The following is a 20,477-nucleotide window of genomic DNA, read 5'->3' on the forward strand; positions in this document are numbered from 1 at the left end:
TTTTTTATAAAGTTCCGAATGTACGATGGCCCAAAAATCAGAATTTGGAAAAACTTATACTTTTCAAATTTTGTCTTTGAAATAATCGGACGTTAAATTAGTTACCAAAACTTCCGAATATGGGATGTCTAACCTTCAATATTGGCCCTTGGAACCACCTGGAGCCATGGCGTGGTTTGTTTTGAACTTTTGATATTCGGAGGATAGGTTTTTTATAAAGTTCCGAATGTACGATGGCCCAAAAATCAGAATTTGGAAAAACTTATACTTTTCAAATTTTGTCTTTGAAATAATCGGAAGTTAAATTAGTTACCAAAACTTCCGAATTTGGGCTGTCTAACCTTCAATATGGGCCCTTGGAACCACCTGGAGCTATGGCGTGGTTTGTTTTGAACTTGTGATATTCGGAGGATAGGTTTTTTATAAAGTTCCGAATGTACGATGGCCCAAAAATCAGAATTTGGAAAAACTTATACTTTTCAAATTTTGTCTTTGAAATAATCGGACGTTAAATTAGTTACCAAAACTTCCGAATATGGGATGTCTAACCTTCAATATTGGCCCTTGGAACCACCTGGAGCCATGGCGTGGTTTGTTTTGAACTTGTGATATTCGGAGGATAGGTTTTTTATAAAGTTCCGAATGTACGATGGCCCAAAAATCAGAATTTGGAAAAACTTATACTTTTCAAATTTTGTCTTTGAAATAATCGGACGTTAAATTAGTTACCAAAACTTCCGAATATGGGATGTCTAACCTTCAATATTGGCCCTTGGAACCACCTGGAGCCATGGCGTGGTTTGTTTTGAACTTGTGATATTCGGGATAGGTTTTTTATAAAGTTCCGAATGTACGATGGCCCAAAAATCAGAATTTGGAAAAACTTATACTTTTCAAATTTTGTCTTTGAAATAATCGGAAGTTAAATTAGTTACCAAAACTTCCGAATATACCACACAAATCATTGTCATTTGAACTTGTCTAACTTAGTTACCCAAACAAATTTCCGAATGTACAACAAAAATCATTGTCATTTATCTGCTCTTCTTTACTTTACGACCGTGACTACCTCCCAGTCCTGCACGACCACGGGTTTGAGCACCTTCAGTTGGAGCAGCTTCAGTTGGAGCAGCTTCAGCGCTCGATGAAGCTCGAGTTCTTTTACCCGTCTTTGATACTGCCACCTTGGGCTGATGCCTCTTCGTGACTTTCTCCCCAAACTGGGCAGCATAATCTTCGTTATCCATATTATCAACTAGATCTCTAGCCTCTTTGATCTTCTCAGCTGGCATGGGATCTCCGCTCTTCAAGCATGCAGTTAACATTTTGGAAACACGCTTGAACCTATTCACCTGTTTTTTATACGTAATGACATAACATCAAACGGTAATTACCTAAGATTTATAGGAATAATATAAATGAACAAAAATATAAGAACACGCACCAGTCTATCATAACCAGCTGGTTTGTCTTTGATGATACAATTATAACTTGAACCCGCCGCAGTAGTGTTGGATTTGATTTCACGGATAACCAAAGGATGTGATACCTTGTTATACCAACTCATATAGTCTGGAGAATTTTCATCACCTCGGATGGTTCGTCTACCAGTGTCGATAATGAAGTCATTCCTCTTATCCCAGTTATCAAGAACAGTAGGTGGGCCTGTGTGAACAATCGTGAGATTGTCACCACTAGAAGAACACAACTCCAACTCCAATTTGTAGTAATCCCCCATTTTCTCCAGAGGTTGATGTTGTATATACCCGTGTTGTCGCATCACCCTAGAGGGGTTATACATCACATATCCTGTGGGGTGCCACAATGGTCCAAAATAAAGGGACAAGTCCGACCGAACATTTATATGCCCACTGACTCGATCTTCCTTGTATGGATCAAAGCATACGTCTGAGGCCTTCAATTGGTCCAAAATCTCCCTCATGCGAATCAACTGCTGCTCCTTTGTCCTAGAACGGTTGTCTTCAAATATATACTTTGTTCCTCTAGGAGTACCTTTGCACCACCCCGGGTTCTCTCCGGCCAACTTCAGGATAGGGAAGTGGTCATAGATCCATGCCTATATACATAAGAAACCAAGTTTTAGTAAATAGATTGTGTATATTCGGTAGTAATTTCCAAACATAATTTCCGATTATATATAATCGGAAACAAAACTGAGTAGCTATCCACCGAATACACAAACATTCGAAATATATATGGATCATTTCCTACCGAATATGCGTCATTTGGAGTTCAGTAACCTATAGCTTTTCTGGCCTGTATATTCGGTTCTAATATCAAAAGAATATTTCCGATTGTATATAATCGGGAAAACAATTAAGTACCTAGCCACCGAATAACCAACATTCGGAAAATAAGATGGATCAATTCCTACCGAATATGCGTCATTTGGAGTTCAGTAACCTATAGCTTTTCTGGCCTGTATATTCGGTTCTAATATCAAAAGAATATTTCCGATTGTATATAATCGGAAAACAAAGTAAGTACTTAACCACCGAATAACCAACATTCGGGAAAAGAGATGGATAATTTCCTACCGAATATGCGTCATTTGGAGTTATGGATATGCATCATATGTATTGTCTACTGAATAACTATAGAGTGAGTTATAGAGTTAAAGAAAAAACCTGCAATAGAGCCACATTCCCGGCAACTTGGCAGGTTCCTAGCCTCGAAGCCTTTCTCAACTCTTCCATCAAGAATGCTAGGCATGCCGTGCCCCAAGAATAGTCACCGACTTCATGGAGAGGATCCAAAAGTTGTATAAGGTTGGCGTCGATCCGGTTGCCAGAAGTATTGGGGAATATGACACATCCCAATACACAAAGGAGATATGCGGTGGCAGCGTGGTTCACTTGCTCATCAGTTAACGTTCCATTCTTTTCCTTCTCCAAGGTGCCTCGAAACATATTCATCAAAGCTGTAATGTTGATCTGTCTTGTTCTGTAACTTGCATGCCTCCTAAACTCTGTTGTTGTCTCTTCATCCCAACCTAAGCACTTGTTAGTTAGAGAATAAAGTTGTGCCCAACTTAACTGCTTTGTGTAGTTAAACTTCACAGCTGTGCCTTGGTCGGGAAGGTTAAGAATCTGCACAACATCATCCGGGGTGATCGTCATCTCCCCAAACGGCATATGGAAAGTATCGGTCTCAGGATACATTCTCTCCACGAACGCCGATATGGCCACACGATCATGTTCCAACAATGAATTCTCGGCGGCATTAGCTAACCCCGAGTTGGCAACAATTGTCTTGAACCTTTCACATTCACCGGATAAAGGCCACGCAAGCATTTTTGTTGGTGCGGCGGTAGGTTTGAGTAGACGGACCGCATCTTGATGATCCTATTAATACAAGTATTACGATATAACACATAGACAATACATTAATAAAAAATAGTAATTTTATTACCTCGGTTTCATATATTTCTCTGGCCCATGAGTCTTTGTATCCAAATAGCAATTTTCCTCCATCCGCTGGTAGTCCAAGGATTGTGCCTGCTGGAATACCCTTCTTCTTCAAGTGCTGAGGGACAAGATGTGATGCTTTCTTAGCAATATCCTTCCTTACAACATCTTTTCCTTTTTTGGCTTTTTGGGTACCACTTGGTTGTCCTTCTTCTTCTACTCTTGCCACTGGATCAACTGGTTCAACACTTGGTCCTGCACTTTGTTGAGCGGCTTGTTCAACACTTGGTCGCACCCCTTGTTCACTGCCTTGTTGTTCAACAGTTGGTTGCACTCCTTGTTGACTGCTTTGTTCTTGTTCGCTTTGTTGAGCACCTGAATTATCTTTGGCACTCCTTTCCCTCCTAGCACTAGCTGTCACTTTCTTCCTCCCTTCTCGACTTTGTCTAAACAACAAAGAAAGGAACAATATTTACAAACTATACAATCGGAAGACAAAGTATGGAAATATAACCCGAATGTACACATTCGGCCGTAAGAAGACACATATTGTTCCCGAATACAAAACAATCGGAAGCTAACTAAACATATTTGCAACCGAATATACATCAATTGGAGTTCAGAAGCTGTAAATTTTTCATCCTACACAATCGGAAGAAAAAGTGCACCTCTATAACCCGAATGTACAAATTCGGAAGTAAGAAGACACATATTTTTTCCGAATGAAAAACAATCGGAATATAACTAAACACGTTTACAACCGAATATTCATCAACTGGAGTTCAGAAACTCTAAAATTTTATCCTACACAATCGGAGGTATAAAACATTATATTGTCTTCCGAATAAATACTGGCCCCAAAATGGGATTTTTCCTATATCATAAATTTTGAGATTTTTTCAATATATACATTCGATAGTGAGTGTTCTTCCGAATACTTTGTGTCTACTTAAATATATTCGGTAGCCAAAAAATTCATTAAACTACCGATTATTAGCAGTTTGTATCCAGGAAGATATGGCCACCAATATTCGGCAGATAATCATCAAATCTTTCTCCCGAATACTGTCGATGTTCTTGAAAAATGAAGAACACGACTACATTCGGAAGTAAATGAGCATGCATATCGTCCGAATCTGGATAAATAACCGAAAACCCTAGAAATTTTTTTTCTCGATTCGACGAATTAAAGCGAAATAAACCCCAAAAATGATAGATTCTTACCTAATTGGGGCCATTTGAAGTTGACGAAGTGTTTGAGTCTCGGAATCGCCACCACCGACTACATTGCCGGGTACTTGTTCTTCGCGTTTTTCGCGTTCTTCTTCATTTGCAGCAAGAATTTCTTTATTTCTTGCTAAAATTCCAATGTTTGGATCGATACCCCGAGAAACATTTTTGGTTCTAGGTCTGTGGGTTTCATTTCTCTTATCCATTGTTTTATAATCGAATCGACGATGTTTTGATTTTACGATTCGCGGCGATGTTTCGGTTGAACGAGGAAATTTTTTTTTTTCTTCCACAATCGGAAGATAATATGAAACTGGAAGAAGAAGAGTTGAAATGAGTAGAATTGTTTTTGATTTGGTTTTTATACAGTTTTACCAGAAGGGCATTTATGTAACTTCAATATCATATAGGGTACCCCTTAACTAGAGTCTTTGGCTGGGTATAAATTGATGGCCCCTAAATCCTTTTGAATGGCCCCTAAAAACGCCAGGTTAATTATTTCCCTTAAAAAAAACAAAAAGAAAATACTATACTATTTATATACGAATATATATACCCCAAATATGGAAGAATCCAATATAAAAAAAAATATATTTTAGTTACCAATTTCTAACAACTTTCTACCAAGTCTTGCTGTATAAATATAAGCACCAACCCTAGCTTGTTAGTATATATACACCATCTTCCGTCATTCTAACTTTAGCTAATAAAAAGTGTCTTTTTTTTTCTTTTTTCTTTTTTCTTTGAAGCGTAAAGTTTTACTGATGGCTCGCTTCTTTGGTTTAACGAATATCAAGTTTTTACTGCTGTTAGCGTGTTTGATTCTTACTTATGATGTGGCAATACTAGTCGAAGGAAGAATGGCTATGGGTAGCATGTCATCAGAAGAAGAGGATTTAGATTTGAAGGCACAACTCAATAGTCTAAATAAACCTCCCGTCAAAACAATACAAGTATGTACAAGTTTCCCTTTTGCGTATGAAAACTAAAGGTTTTTCTTCTTTTAGGAATATAGACAAATACACTAAAATTAACATTATTTCGTTGTCCTTTTTGTCATGGGTAAAGACTTCTTGGGGTGATTTATATGATTGCATTGAATTCCATAAGCAGCCTGCTTTTGACCATCCATTGCTGAAGAAGTATAAGAACTCGGTAATATTCTCGATTGCCTGCTTCAAATCATGCATACGTTTCCTTACCTTTTGTTATTATCCTTTAATGCAGGAGATGATCTAAGCAGTCTCATTCTTTTTAGACGAGGGAGATGATTGTGTCCAAAAAATCAGATACAATGCCGATGAGCGGAGTTGATGGGTGTCCAAAAGGAACTGTCCCAATTCGCAGGACATCTAAGGAAGATCTCATCAGAGCCAAATCTCTAAGTGTTTCATCACCATTATCCTCATCAAATTCTCGGCCGGGTGTTGAATATGTGTGTATTTTAGCTATAATTTTCTTTTGATTTTTATTTGTTAAGCGTGCTTAAATAATTCTGGTTTATTTGGTTTGCTTCACAAAATGTATAATCGTCAGAGAGCAGTTGTAACTTATCTGAAAATTGGAGAAGCATTTAACGGCGCCAGAGGAATAGTTAGCGTATGGAATCCCAAAGTAAATCAAGACCAGTTTAGTTCGGCAGAGATGGCACTTAAATCCGGACCACAGGAACAGACCAGTGCAATCAAATTTGGATGGACTGTATGTATTCATTTTACATATATATAATGCATGCTCAAAATGTGACGCCATTAATTACTTAAGCTTGTTTGATCACGCTATTATAACGTGAATTGATTCTAGTATGTTTTTGTGTATCATCATCAGGTCAATCCACAATTATATGGTGATAATATGACTCGAACTTTTGCATACTGGACTGTAAGTTTCCGATAATACATGAACAACTTGATTACCGCTATACTTGCTACCCTACTTTGTTTTGAAATATTGGTATTTTTCTTAATCTTTAATTGTTAAATATGAGTTTCATTTTTCAACAGGGCGATGGTGGTCACAGGACAGGTTGCTACAATACTCTTTGCAAAGGTTTTGTTCAAGTTCATCAAACGTAGACTCCCGTTATGTTTTTCCAAAACACATCACAAGTAGGAAAACGACCAGTTGCATTTACTGGGGAGATTTCTAGGGTAAGTAACAAAAAAACTTTATTATCTGTATACTCTCTTTATTATTACATACATATATATATACACTCCTGGAAAAAAAAAATTCATTCCCAACAATACCAAGAGAAAATGTAGCATTACGGAATTGCTACCCGGAGATTTTTTGTTGTCTTAACTTGCCTCCAGCATGGCTGTGACTGTCGTGTATTATGTTATATACTGCAGGAACCTGAAACAGGAAAATGGTGGTTGATGATTGAAGAAGACATCAAAATTGGATATTGGCCAAAAGAACTATTCCCACTGTTTAGACCGGGAGCTGAGTATATTTATGTTGGAAAAAAATGGGTTTCACAAAGGATGAATGACACAGAGAAGAAAGTGTTGCACTCCAAAACTTTCAAGGCTTGTATAATTTTCTTTTAGACAAATATTTCTACCCTCCCAATAACAATTGGCGATTACAACAGGTATGCGAAATATTGCCTTCAGGATACAATGAAAGCCCTGCAACGAAAACTGAATTCAAGGTTTGTACCCCTTGATTCAATCAAGAACACACAAAGAGATTTCTGATTTCTGATGATGCTTTTTGAAACAGAGAAAACAGATTGATTTTTCTTATATGTTAAACGAAACTGGGAGAAGCTATTTATAAAGGGTTTTGCACCTGTTGGGAATAGGTTTTTATTCGCCAACAGGTTTCTATTCACGAAACGTCAGGTTCCTTCATCAACAGACATCAATGGTGTCTTTTGGATTCGAAATTTTCGAACAGGCTTTTATCGGCCAAATTTTCGAACAGGCTTTTCGAAACGTCAGGTTCCTTCATCAACAGACATCAATGGCGATGCCCCCCAGGACCCCCCTTTGGTTAGCGGCGTTGAAAATATTCCAACAATTTATTGGGGTGGTCGTGTAAAATCTGGTAAAGATGGAGTTAGCCCAGCAATGACTAGCGGCATACATCTTAATAGATTCCAAGAGACCACGGGTTTTTTTTGATGCACTTGAACTCAAGGACAAGAACGATCATAGTTTAGAACCAGTACGAGAACATTTAGAAGATACTGTTGATTGTCCAAAGTTCTATGGTGCGAAATACTGGGCCGATGATAATATCGTGCTTTTTTCCGGAAGAGATGGTGGCACTTGTGTATAAAAAAGATTTATGCTAAAAATGATGGGAAAGAAACATATAATTTCGGTTTCTTATAAATTCTTTTTCTTCGTAAGACTAGTTGTTAACATTAATAAAGTTCTCAACTTTAGTTTGTCTTATTGAAATATTTATTCGTAATTCTTTTTGTAGAATTAGGTTCATAATACACGACGAAGAAATTTTCAGTTACTCCGATGGCCAAATCTTCCTAAAAGAAAATGTATATCTCCTCAGTTTCTCCGATGGTCGCAACTTTGATTGTTTGTTTTGAAATTGGAAATGAATTTCTCCGCATGCGGTAGACATATGATTTCTTTGTTTTTGAAGCATAAAGACATATTGTTTGATGTGGGCGGTGAGTGTAAGAATTACCGTCCCCGCATTTGCAAATCAAAGGTGATATTTTTTCACGGAAATTCCTCGGAGAATATCCATACTCTTAAGAGCATCTCCAACGGAGGGGTAGAAATATTTTTTTTGAATGACACATAGGATTTTAGACTCCCATTTAGTATAAAAGCATCTCCAATGATTAGGTCCTACAAACTAGGAGGGATCAAATACTAAATACGAAGGTATTAAAGAAAGTTTTAACTACATCTTCGGAATGATCCTTAACTAATTCCATGTCATCAATTTTTAATTTAAAAATATAATTTTTAATATGGAATCAAGCTAAATATTATTCTATTAATGTTTATCTAAATACATTGTATAAACTTAACTACTGGAGTTGAGTTATAGTGCAAAGGGTCTTATTAAGATGCATGATAAAATCTGAATAAATGGAGGTCTAACAATGACATCCACGTAGGATTTTTTTGACCTACTGTTGGAGATGCTCTAAGTAATTAGCAGATGTGGATATGAAAGTAATATTTCTCCTTTATGAAAAAGAAATACTATGATTTTTATATTTAAACTTAAAGATATGGCAACCTGAAAAAGTGATAGTATCTTTCTTTTTTTAAATGAAGGGAGCGCGTAATATATCATTATCAAGGAATATTTTCTTCCGTTGTATGTTGGTTTTGAATCAAGAATCATACAATAGGAATTGGAAAATGTAAAACTATCTCAAAACTGTTGGGGCGTAATTAGATTTATATATTTTTTCGTCCATAGCTCACCAACTTTTTTTTTTGAAGCATGCATTTTATTAATAGAAGATTAGGATACGATTAAACGTGGGTATGTGGTATCGGGCCACGAAGTCATGGAAGATAACTTGACTAACAAAAGCCAGGATTCCTGATCCAAATTTTGGTTGAAAATTCCTCATTTGACTTCCATCTGTCGCATGGTTAGCTAAGTCATCTTCTGCTTGGTTTCCTTCTCTAGTTGTGTTGGATAGCAGCATGCGGAATTTGTCGTATTCTATTCTTTATTTCATCAATCATCCTTGAGATGTGTCAGGGGGAGTAGAGGATGTGATGAAGCGTAAAAGGTTTTCTAAGTCTGTCTCGAAGAGAACTTGTGGCCATTGCCTTTATGTTGTTGTTCTCGATGTTAAAAGCAGAGCCCAAGTTTCTACATTTAAGGCAGTTGTAATTCCCAAAGATTGATCTAGAGACATTACAGTTGGTGTGTCTGAGTCCCTGCAAATGAAACCTGCACCCGGAAAACGCGGATGACCCTGGTCGTTCCATCTGTGTTAATCTTAATCTAGTTCACGTTTGCGGTGGACCAACCTACCAAAATTGTTGAGATCCTTTTGGTGCTTCTTGAATGGTTAAATATCGGTGGATCTTCTCGTAGAACGAGAGATAAGAATTCTAGTGCTCACCAACTTCTTGAGGTACTTGTGTATGGAGATATGTCAAAAATCAAAAATGGAAAACAGCAAAGACTTTCACAGGTTGAAAAACCTAGTTATCTATCAACAAACTGGTCAAGTTAACGGAATAATCCGCATTTGGTTTGGTATTCAGAATGTGATTTCTGTGTTGTACATTTCCAACAAAAAATTGCTAACCAGATACTAATTTGATTGGTGTTCATCTCAAGGCTGCACATGCATATACCTGAAAGAAAAATTTAACCTTCCCAACATTTTCCCTCGTTTTCTTGAGGTTACGTGCTCCATTTCTCTTGGTACCTCCGGCAACAGTTCTCTCATAGCCTTTTGTTTCTTTAATATTTGTTATGTATGTTTAAGTATGGGTTGTTTATATGTTTATGTAATTTCTATTTTTGTGGTTGTAATTTCGGTCATTGATCATTTTAACTGTATTCACACGGTATTTAATTTTAAAGTTAAAAGGACGAAAATAAAGAAATCTGATGTTAATATAAATAAAAAAACAAAACTAGTGACAAAACCCCTAGATGAACAAACTAGTGATAAGAAAAAACCGGTCATATTATTTCTACCAAATAAAAACCGTTACAAATAAAAGTGGGACAAAAACCCCAAGCCAAATAATAATGTGTAAATTTAGTTTTTGTTACTTTAAAAAAAGACAAACATGCCCTTGACCTTTTCTTCTTCTTCTTCTTCTCTGATTTCTTTTTTCTTCTTTCTTCCGTCTCCTTCTCCCACCACCATCATCACCAGCAGCAACAAATCTCCACGAACACCAGCAGCAACACCTCCGTCACCACAAGCAGCAACACCTACGTCACCACCAGCATCAATTTCGTCTTCAAAATTTGGTTTTCTTCTCCATAATAGTTGAGAAAGAGGGTTAAATCTAGATCGTGGTTCTTAAAAATGGGTTAGTGCATCAAACCTCTTTAATTCTTCATTGTAATTCGTATCTCTGTAGTTTAATTTTGCTTTGATTGAGAGTGATGTTGTTGAATCGATTACTGAAATCAGAATTCACAGAAAAGGTAAATCGCAGGTCAAATTTAGGGTTTCTGTTTTGATTGATTCTTTTTTATTAAATCTCAATGGTTTGTTAGAATTAAAGTGGGTTTGTTCTGATTTGAAGTAGAGATGGTAGTATGAAGTTTAATTTTGATTTCGTAGAGAATTATGGTTTATAATCTTCCCTAAATTAAGAAACTAGGGTTCTTCTTTGATATTGATCTATCTGCAAAATTTAGGGAGAGGGGTTTGATTAAGAAGGAGATGATTGAGAAAAGGATGTTGATGAATTTGAATCTCTGATGAGTTAAGAAGAGGGATCTGATTTTAAGTTGAAATAGTGGAAGAGATTGTTATGTTTCTTAACAAATTAGAAGATTTGGTTGCTGCTGCTGTTTGGTAAATGGGTTTTGGACCTAGAAAGATATTTACTGAGATGTAGTATATCAATTGATAGAGTTATAGATATCCTTGAAACTGCAGTTGATAGTTGTGATAATTAGTTTAGGTTATGATGAGTTGCAGCGATTATGAAGCTACAAATATGATGAAGGTGATGGCTTGAGATGTTATGGAGTGAACTGATGATGAATTTTTTTAATGGAGATGAAATAGACATTTCAGTTGTTGATAGAAATGAAATAGACATTTCGGTTGTTGAGAATTTGATGTGTTTAGGTTAATTAACTTACAAAAGTTACGGACACAGACTTGGAAGTTTGTGTTGGTGAAATGAAAATATGTGGAAAATGATGAAACCAATTTCGGTTTCATCTAGTTTTGGTGAAACCAATTTTGGTTTCCATCATCTTTAATTTGTGTTGTTCTTTTGAAGTAATTGGATTCATTATACTATGACGTTGTTCAATTTTGAAATAGAAATTGGTGACTGGTGTTTTCATCATTTGTTTTGAAGTTCTAAGGGAATCTGATTTACTGAGTTTGGGGTTTTTGTTTTCAATTGTATTGGATTTTTGAGGGAATTTGATTTCTGAGTTGGGGTTTTGTGTTTGTTTATGTTTTCATTCTCAAGTTGTGTGTTTTACTTTTTTAGGTTGATGAAGTTTTGGAGTTAAAATGTTTATAAGAAAACCACCACTTCCTAGAATGCTGCTAAACAATGTCTCATGCATGAGAAATGCCCAACTAATTCTTCGAAACATTAATGCATCAGTCCATGACGGAGGTGCACTCGTGTTAACAGGAGCAAATGGTGCAGGAAAATCCACTTTCTTAAGAATGTTAGGTTGTTTCTCAAATCCTTCAGCTGGAGAGATCCTACGGAACGGTCACGACATTACAAAGGCAGGAGTTTCTATCCGGGTGTAGGCAACTCATTTACCTATCCAGATTGAGGATGCGATGATATTGAGGTTGCCATAGAGGTTTCCGAGAAGGAAAACCATGGTGGATTTGATTGATTGATCGTGGAGATGTATGGAGAGGGTTATCTGGTGGTTTAGTTTTTGTTGCAGAGGAAGTGGGATTTTATCCCTTCAGGTAATACATATAACCTGATCATAATTTAACCACTTTCTAATAAGAAATTTGTTGTTTAAGTCTGTACATATTATTGTGGATTGAATTGCTAGATACTAATCTATGAATTTCAGAAAATAATAGTAGTTAGGCATAAATTTTGAACTTCTCCTTGCCAAAGATGCTTTATACTTAATAAATAATTCCTGTATATGCAATGAGGTCCGTCGCTGCTCCATCATGTATAAAATTGTTGATGTTGTTTTCTGCATCATTTCTTTTGGAAAATGTCGTAGTTCTTAGTCACGTCTTTGCAGGATTCATGCCTTATTGGGTACTATAGTAAGAGATTCTATCCGGGTATAGGGTTGCCTTCTGCTTACAGTATCATTTGAAGTTTTACGACATTAGCAATTTACCATAGACTAACTATACCATCAATATTTAAGTACTGAGGAATCCATATATCTGAAGCATAAGCTCCAGAGCTCCACTAAACAAGCAGAAATTCGGTAGAGAGAGACTGACTTCCTTGAATATATACTTCAATGTCATTATCGTGCTAAGATTATTGTCTGTTTTGTGAATTAGTAGTTTCTCCAATTTGTGTTCAGTTTATTATGCTTTAGACATTAAATTGTATTATGCAAGCCAACTATCTATATTTAATCAGATCTTTTGGTTTATGTGGGCTTCTTATCCTGGGCACGTTATAGTGTCAAATATATTCGTCCTGTATTAACCAGTTTTTTCTTCATCTATTGGCAGGTTCAGTTCATCATTGAAGTTTGTGTTGGTGAAATGAAAATATGTGGAAAAATGATGAAACCAATTTCGGTTTCATCTAGTTTTGGTGAAACCAACTTTGGTTTCATCATTTTTGCCTAGTTTATTTTGGTTTGGTTTCATCATTGAAGTTGTGTTGGAGAAATGACAATATGTGGAAAAATGATGAAACCTAATTAGGTTTTATCTAGTTTTGATCATTTTTTCCTAGTTTATTTTGGTTTGGTTTCATCATTGAAGTTGTGTTGGCGAAATGACAATATGTGAAAAAACGATGAAACCTAATTAGGTTTCATCTAGTTTTGGTGAAACCAATTTTGGTTTCATCATTTTTTCTGTTTGGTTTCATTATTTTTTTCTTATTTTGTTGAATATTGATCAATGAAATTCATTTTTTGTGTTGGTGGCGACTGGTTGGTGGCGGTGGTCGGCGATAATGGTGGTGTTGCTGGTGGTGGTGGTTGGCGACAGTGGTGGTCTGTGGTGGTGGTCGGCGGTGGCGCGGTGGTGGTTTTCGGGGATGGAGGTGGTGGCGCTGTGTTGCGTGGCGGTGGTGGCGAGGTGGTAGTTGTCGGCGGCGGTGGTTGGCGACGGTGGTGGTGGTGGAGGCGGTGGCGGTGGTGGTTGGCGACGGCGTGGTGTGGTGGTGGCGGTGGAGGTGGAGGTGGTGTCACGGTGGTGGTGGTTGGCGGCGGTGGAGGTGGTGGCGTGGTGAGGTTTGCGCGTGGAGGTGTTGGCGGGGGTGGAGGTGGTGGCGCGGTGGTGGTTGGCGGCGGTGGAGGTGGTGATGGTGGTGGTCGGTAACGGCGGTGGCGGGTGGTGGTGGGTGCGGCGGTGGCGGTGGTGGAGGCGGCGGGTGTGGTTGGGAGGCGTGGGGCGGTGGTGGTTGGGCGGCGGTGGCGCGGTGGTGGTTGGCGGCGGGTTGGTGGAGGCGGTGGCGCGGTGGTGGTTGGCGGCGGCGGCGGCGCGGTGGTGGTTGGCGGCGGCGCGGTGGAGGCGGTGGCGCGTGGTGGCGGCGGCGGTGGCGCGGTGGTGGTTGGCGGCGGTGGAGGTGGTTGCGCGGTGGTTGTTGGCGGCGGTGGAGGTGGTGATGGTGGTGGTCGGTAACGGCGGTGGCGGCGGTTGACAGTGGTTGTTTTTGGCGACGGCGGTGGTCAGTGGTGGCGGCACATTGGTGGCTCTGCTGGTGGTGTTATTTCGTGGTGGTGATAATAATAATATAATAGAAATTAATGGTGGGGTTGATTTTTATTTTTGTTCGGGTGATTTAAAATTAAAGGTGGGGTTGTTTTTTTATTTTTGTTGGGGTGATTTAAACTAGAAGGCTAATATAGACAATTTATGTTAAATGGGGTTTTTGTGAACAATTTATTTTGTTGGAGTTTTTGCATGTGGATAGTGACACCTTTGGGGTTATAACTCGCGGATTCATAAAAAAATGAAAAAATCCAATTTGCTTGGTGTTCATACTATAAAGGACTCATCAAACCCTTTGTTTCCTGGAATGTGGGTCATGGCCAGTTAATTGACCATTGGTATTATAATTATATCCCTACGTTAGGTCCCGCTAAACCCAATTCCTTTGCACCATAATCCCTTAGACAGAAATTGTCCTATTTCATTGGTCCGGACACTAGATCCTATAATATTGTTACTATTATTGGCAGAAGGGTTTGGGAGCTTTCGAAGAATGATAGATTTTCCTCTAAATCTGCATACTTGGATCTCAAAGATTTTAGCCTTCCCCATAAAACACTCATTTGAAGCGCATATGGAATCTCAAAATCTCACACTGTATCCAGATTTTCATCTAGAAAGCTCATATAAATGCTTTACTAACCAGAACTGTTTTCCAAACTAGAACGCCAATCGAAATTATTATTTTTCTTAGATGTTTATCGTCTAATGACGAAACATTAGTGCATTTGATGCTGCTAGCTGCTTTCCTTAGCTAGTCAGGTGATCTCGAAGCTAAGTTTGAACGAAATTTGATAAAGTGAATAAAATAAAATAAAATAAAAATTTCTTTGGTTTTATATCCCTTTGTTGCTTCTGTTTAGATCTCTTCTTCTCTTTGCTTTCGTGTTCATAATTTTCAGAACTTATCCCTGCTTGATTGGCTTGTTAATGCTACTACATCTTTGTCTGATGAATAAAAAAAAATGCTGCAATGTGGTCCACCTGGAATAGTATAAATAACCTTGGCTTTAGTAAAAAGAATGAGAGTCTTATTGTCATTATTGCTAGAGCTAGATTTACGATGTAGGAAATACCATATGGTCCTAGGAATAATATATTAGGATGAGTCTAGTCCAGTTGATCCAGTCAACTGTCTGTTTGGTCCTTTTTTAAAATATAAATTATAGTTTGGTCCTAAAAATTATCGTTTGGTCCTAGGGTGATGTCATGGATGATGTAATTTTCATCTTGTAGTGGCAGAAATACCCTTTTGGGACCATTACATCATCCATGACGTCACCCTAGGATATATATAGTCAATTATTAAGAGAGAAAATATTATTTTCGGATTCTCTTTCTCTCTCTTCTTTATTTTCAGATTTTTCTCTCTCTTCTTTATTTCTAGATCTAGTTTTTTTTCTTTCCCCCATTTTTTTTCTCTGCTCATGATGAAGAAGATGAAGATGATGATGAACGACGGTGTTTGTGGGTTCTTTTGTCTCTGCTAATGTTGTTGTTGATGATGATGATGGTGAAGGCGATAAAGATGATGATGATGAAGTTTTTACGTTTCTTTTTCGTTTTTTATTGATTTACTGCTGATGTTGAAGATGATAAATACGATGAAGATGATGTTGTTGATGCCGTAGATGATGTTTTTTAGATGTAGTTTTTGTGTTCTTTTTTCGTATTTGTTGTTTGTTGTTGTTGTTGAAGATGATGAAGACGATGAACATGATGAATACGATGTTGCTGCTGTTTTGAAGACGATGATGTTTGTTGCTGCTGCTGTTGAAGACGTCGAAGAAGATGATGATGTTTTTATATGGAGTTCATTCCATAAATGAAGTCTGTTTTTTGTATGGAGTTCATTTCTGGAATGAAGTCTGTTTTTTTTAGGTTTTATATGGACTTCATTTCTGAAATGAAGTCTGTTTTTTTAGGTCTTTTATATGGACTTCATTTATGGAATGAAGTCTGTTTTTTTAGGTTTTTATATGGACTTCATTTCTGGAATTTTTAGGTTTTTATATGGACTTCATTTCTGGAATGAAGTCTATTTTTTTTAGGTTTTTATATGGACTTCATTTCTGGAATGAAGTCTGTTTTTTAGGTTTTTACATGGACTTCATTTATGGAATGAAGTCTGTTTTTTTAGGTTTTTATATGGACTTCATTTCTGGAATGAAGTCTGTTTTTAGGTTTTTATATGGACCTTATTTCTGGAATGAAGTCTGTTTTTTAAGGTTTTTATATGGACTTCATTTCTGTTTTTTTTAAGGTTTTTATATGGACTTCATTTCTGGAATGAACTGCTACAAGAAAATAAGTAAAAATTAACACGGAAGGGTACTTTTGTCAGTTTAATATTTTTAAATAATTATGGACCAAACAATAAAGGCGTTTTCCTAAAGGACCAAACAGACATGGGCCCATCTAAAAAAGGACCAAACGATATTTTTCCCATCTACGATAGTCTTTAGGAGTCCCAATATATCCCCTTCCCATGTCATTGGTGTTCCAAGTTGGATGCCTCCCTTAATTGGTTGGACTAAAATACAATACTTATGGTGTATTCGACTATGTTTCTTTAGCCAATAGTACATGCTACATAATGCGAGATTTTACTGGGATACCATCTTTTGTGATGCTATCACTTTTGAAGTTTTTTTTCCAGAAGAGGTAGAAATGAGGGCTATCTGGGTAGTTTTGAAGAAAGCAGTGAATCAACAACTCACTCACATCATAATTAATAATGACGCAAAAGGAATGATTGGCCAATTTTCTCAAGGAAATTTTGAAGGAAATCAGCAAACTGATGCACTTGTTAAAAACATTTTTCTTTTCAGTTCTAGTCTAGTATCTTGTATTTTATCTTTCCAACCTAGAATTTGTAACAATATTGTTTATTCTTTGGCAGCTTGGGCTAAACATAACTCTGAAACCTATTTATGGTCTAGACCTCCTATCGGCTTATGCCAACTGTTGAGGCAGATCTTTATCCTCTTATAGATTGTTGTTTATAAAAAGAAAAAGAAAAAAATTATAAGACGGTATAGGTTGAATGTAAAGAAACAATAAATTAAGAACGTAATGAATCCATGCTCAAGTTTCAAACCTAGCATGTGTTTGATAGTAATTATGGTGGAAGATAATATTATTCTTGTGACCAATTCCTTTACATCCTATTTTAGAGAGGATTCAGTGAAATTCCTACGTTAGTTTATCCTCAATTTACTATGTTAGGAAAAGTAACAAATTTTTGGTGGAAATGAGAGATTGATTAATGATTTCAAAAATTGTATTTCTAGTTGGCAATTGAATTCAAGTTTTGTTAATTCCATTTCGGGTAATTTTATTTCAATTGAGACTTAACGTGCTTGTCAGTTTTGGAATGACAAGAGATTTTTGGTATAAAATTTCGCTTGAATAACTATTCAAAAAAAAATAAATACATAAAGGGTTTTGAATGAACTTTCACATGAACGTTTAAAAATATCTAAGTCGAAAACCATTTTGGGTAAGTCATTTTCGAATATTTCGATTGATTTGAGTTATTGTGGATATGGTTGTCAATCTAGAAGTATAAGACCCAACAATTCGGTGTCAAAGAAAGACGATGATTCTCCAAATTTTGTGGTTTAGTCTTAGGGATCAAGTACTTTAACCCAATGGCTGACTCCAAATCTCGTTCTCTAATAGAGTCGTTGTGCCATTTGTTACCACCGTCACAATGATCTCTCGAGATATCGAACTTCAGAATCAAATAGATTTTCATATTACTTTCAATAAGGAATTTGGGAAAATTTTGATGACCCAGATTCAAGAGACATTTGTAGGGACTTACAACGTCAATTGAATAGATCTGAGGAAGATGAAAAATCAGGGGTACAACAACTACACCCAATATTTCGCTTAGCAATCTATATAGCAAACTCCAATATACTTTAAAAGAATCAACTAGACAGTCAGACTCAATCTTTAGAAAAGTATATCCAAGATTTATATCTTCGTTTCTTAATGTAATCAAACAAATAAAAATCTGTGAGTCTGATTATTATAAGAAACAACTTGGATGGTATCAAAAACCAATATCCAAGTGTCAATAGATTTAATCAACAACCCAAAGGTCAGATTCACAAATTGATTGAAGTTAGGCACAACCTGTGATATTTCAATTATATAGAAAATATAATGTGGAAGAGAAATAACACAGACACCAGAAATTTTGTTAACGAGGAAACCGCAAATGCAGAAAAACTCCCGGACCTAGTCCAGATTTGAACACCACACTATATTAATCCGCTAGAGACACTAGCCTACTACCAGTTAACTTCAGAGTGGAATGTAGTTGATCCCTAACCAATCTCACACTGATTAAGGTACAGTCGCATTCCATACGTTTCCAGAACCACGCTGTATTCTATGCACTTGATTCCCTTAGATGATGTCACCCACAACTAAGAGTTGATACGACCCAAAATCGAAGACTTGATAAACAAATCTGTCTCACACAGAAAAGTCTATTGAATAGATAAATCTGTCTCCCTCAGAAATACCTATGAGTTTTGTTCCGTCTTTTGATAAATCAAGGTGCATAAGAACAGCCGAGTAATATCATTCACCTCACAATGATCTTAACTGTATGGTAGCGGAAAAAAATATTGTCGAATCACAAACGATGGGACGAAGATGTTTGTGACTACTTTTTATCTTACCTATCGGAGATTAAATATCGAGCAAACCTTAGAGAAGATAATACTCAATACGATAGAACAAATTAAGATCAGAACACACAACTACAGATAAAATAGTTGGATCTGGCTTAACAATCCTAATGAAGTCTTCAAGTCGTTAACCTGTGAGAGTTTTAGTAAAAGCCTAGGTTAAAGGAGAATCGACTCTAGTCGCAACTAGTATCACACAGGAGGAGTGGGGATTAGGTTTCCCAATTTCTAGAGTTCTGCCTTATATAGCCTTCAAACCAGGGTTTGCAATCAATGTTACCTTGGTAACATAGCATTTAATATTCACCGTTAGATGAAAACCTTATTAGATTCAAGCTAATATCTTTCAACAGTTAGATTGGCTTAGCTTGTTACACACAAATGAAAATGTACCTTCATTTAGATATAGGTAACCGTACCTAAACGTGTACACCTAGTTGGCTCAACAATAGTTAACCAGAGTTAGCCATATGAACACTTTCATATCAACCTTATTCATCTTAACACAACTAGTTCAAATGAAACTAGTTATAGAGTCGTTCAATTTTTTATTTCTCATAGAAGTATACAAGACACAATTGAAGCGAAATAGGTTTTGATTCACTCGAATCAATTCATGAAAGCTATAGCCACAGTTTGCAAACGATTGCATTCTTTTTTATATAAATATATTTGTTCATGACTTAGCCAATTTTAGAACTTAACCTACTCATGTATGCAAACTGGTACGCATACCTAAGCTGTCGGACTTGGTCTATGTTCGCCAGTATGCAAACAGGTACGCATACTGTCGTACATGACCGAACTTATTTGAAACCAGTACGCGTACGAGTACGCATACTATAGTTCCCGGACTACAACTGTTGAATCAGTACTGAAAAAGAAAGGGTACAACAACCACAGCCAATATTTCGATTAGCAATCTGTATGGACTAAATCCAATATACTTTCAAGAGAATCAACTAGACTCAATCTTAATAAAGTATATCAAAGAGTTATATCTCTCTTTTTCGCTTCAATACTTACTCAAGCAAATATAAATTTGCGAGTCTAATTGAATACAAGAGAAATCACTTGAACGGTATCAAAGACCAATGTTCAAGTATCAATCAATTCCAATCAACAACCAAGGATGGATTTCCCAATTGATTGATTCAAACGCATAACCTGTGATATTTCAATTATATAACAAAATATAATGCGGAAAAGAAATAACATAGACACCAGAAGTTTTGTTAACGAGGAAACCGCAAATGCAGAAAAACCCTGGTACCTAGTCCAGATTGAACACACACTGTATTAAGCCGCTACAGATACTAACCTACTACAAACTAACTTCGTTCTGGACTATAGTTGAACCCCAACCAATCTCACACTGATCCAAGGTACAGTTGCGCTCCTTACGTCTCCGATCCCAGCAGAATACTACGCACTTGATTCCCTTAGCTGATCTCACCCACAACTAAGAGTGCTATGACCCAAAGTCGAAGACTTTAAAAAAAAAATTGTATCACACAGAAAAGTCTACGCTAATAGATAAATCTG

The 20,477-nt window shown here is 36.9% G+C and overlaps 1 protein-coding gene across 1 annotated transcript; it reads left to right on the forward strand.

The window, feature by feature from the left end:
- The first annotated feature begins 5,422 nt into the window (after positions 1 to 5,422).
- LOC113334622 lies at positions 5,423 to 6,733 on the forward strand. Its single transcript, XM_026580836.1, has 6 exons — positions 5,423 to 5,611; positions 5,727 to 5,813; positions 5,917 to 6,093; positions 6,195 to 6,359; positions 6,486 to 6,539; positions 6,662 to 6,733. The coding sequence occupies exons 1-6, from the start codon at positions 5,423 to 5,425 to the stop codon at positions 6,731 to 6,733; spliced, it is 744 nt and encodes a 247-aa protein (XP_026436621.1).
- Positions 6,734 to 20,477: the final 13,744 nt, after the last annotated feature.

Source organism: Papaver somniferum, unplaced genomic scaffold, assembly GCF_003573695.1.
Source record: "Papaver somniferum cultivar HN1 unplaced genomic scaffold, ASM357369v1 unplaced-scaffold_137, whole genome shotgun sequence".
In the NCBI taxonomy this organism is placed as follows: Eukaryota; Viridiplantae; Streptophyta; class Magnoliopsida; order Ranunculales; family Papaveraceae; genus Papaver; species Papaver somniferum.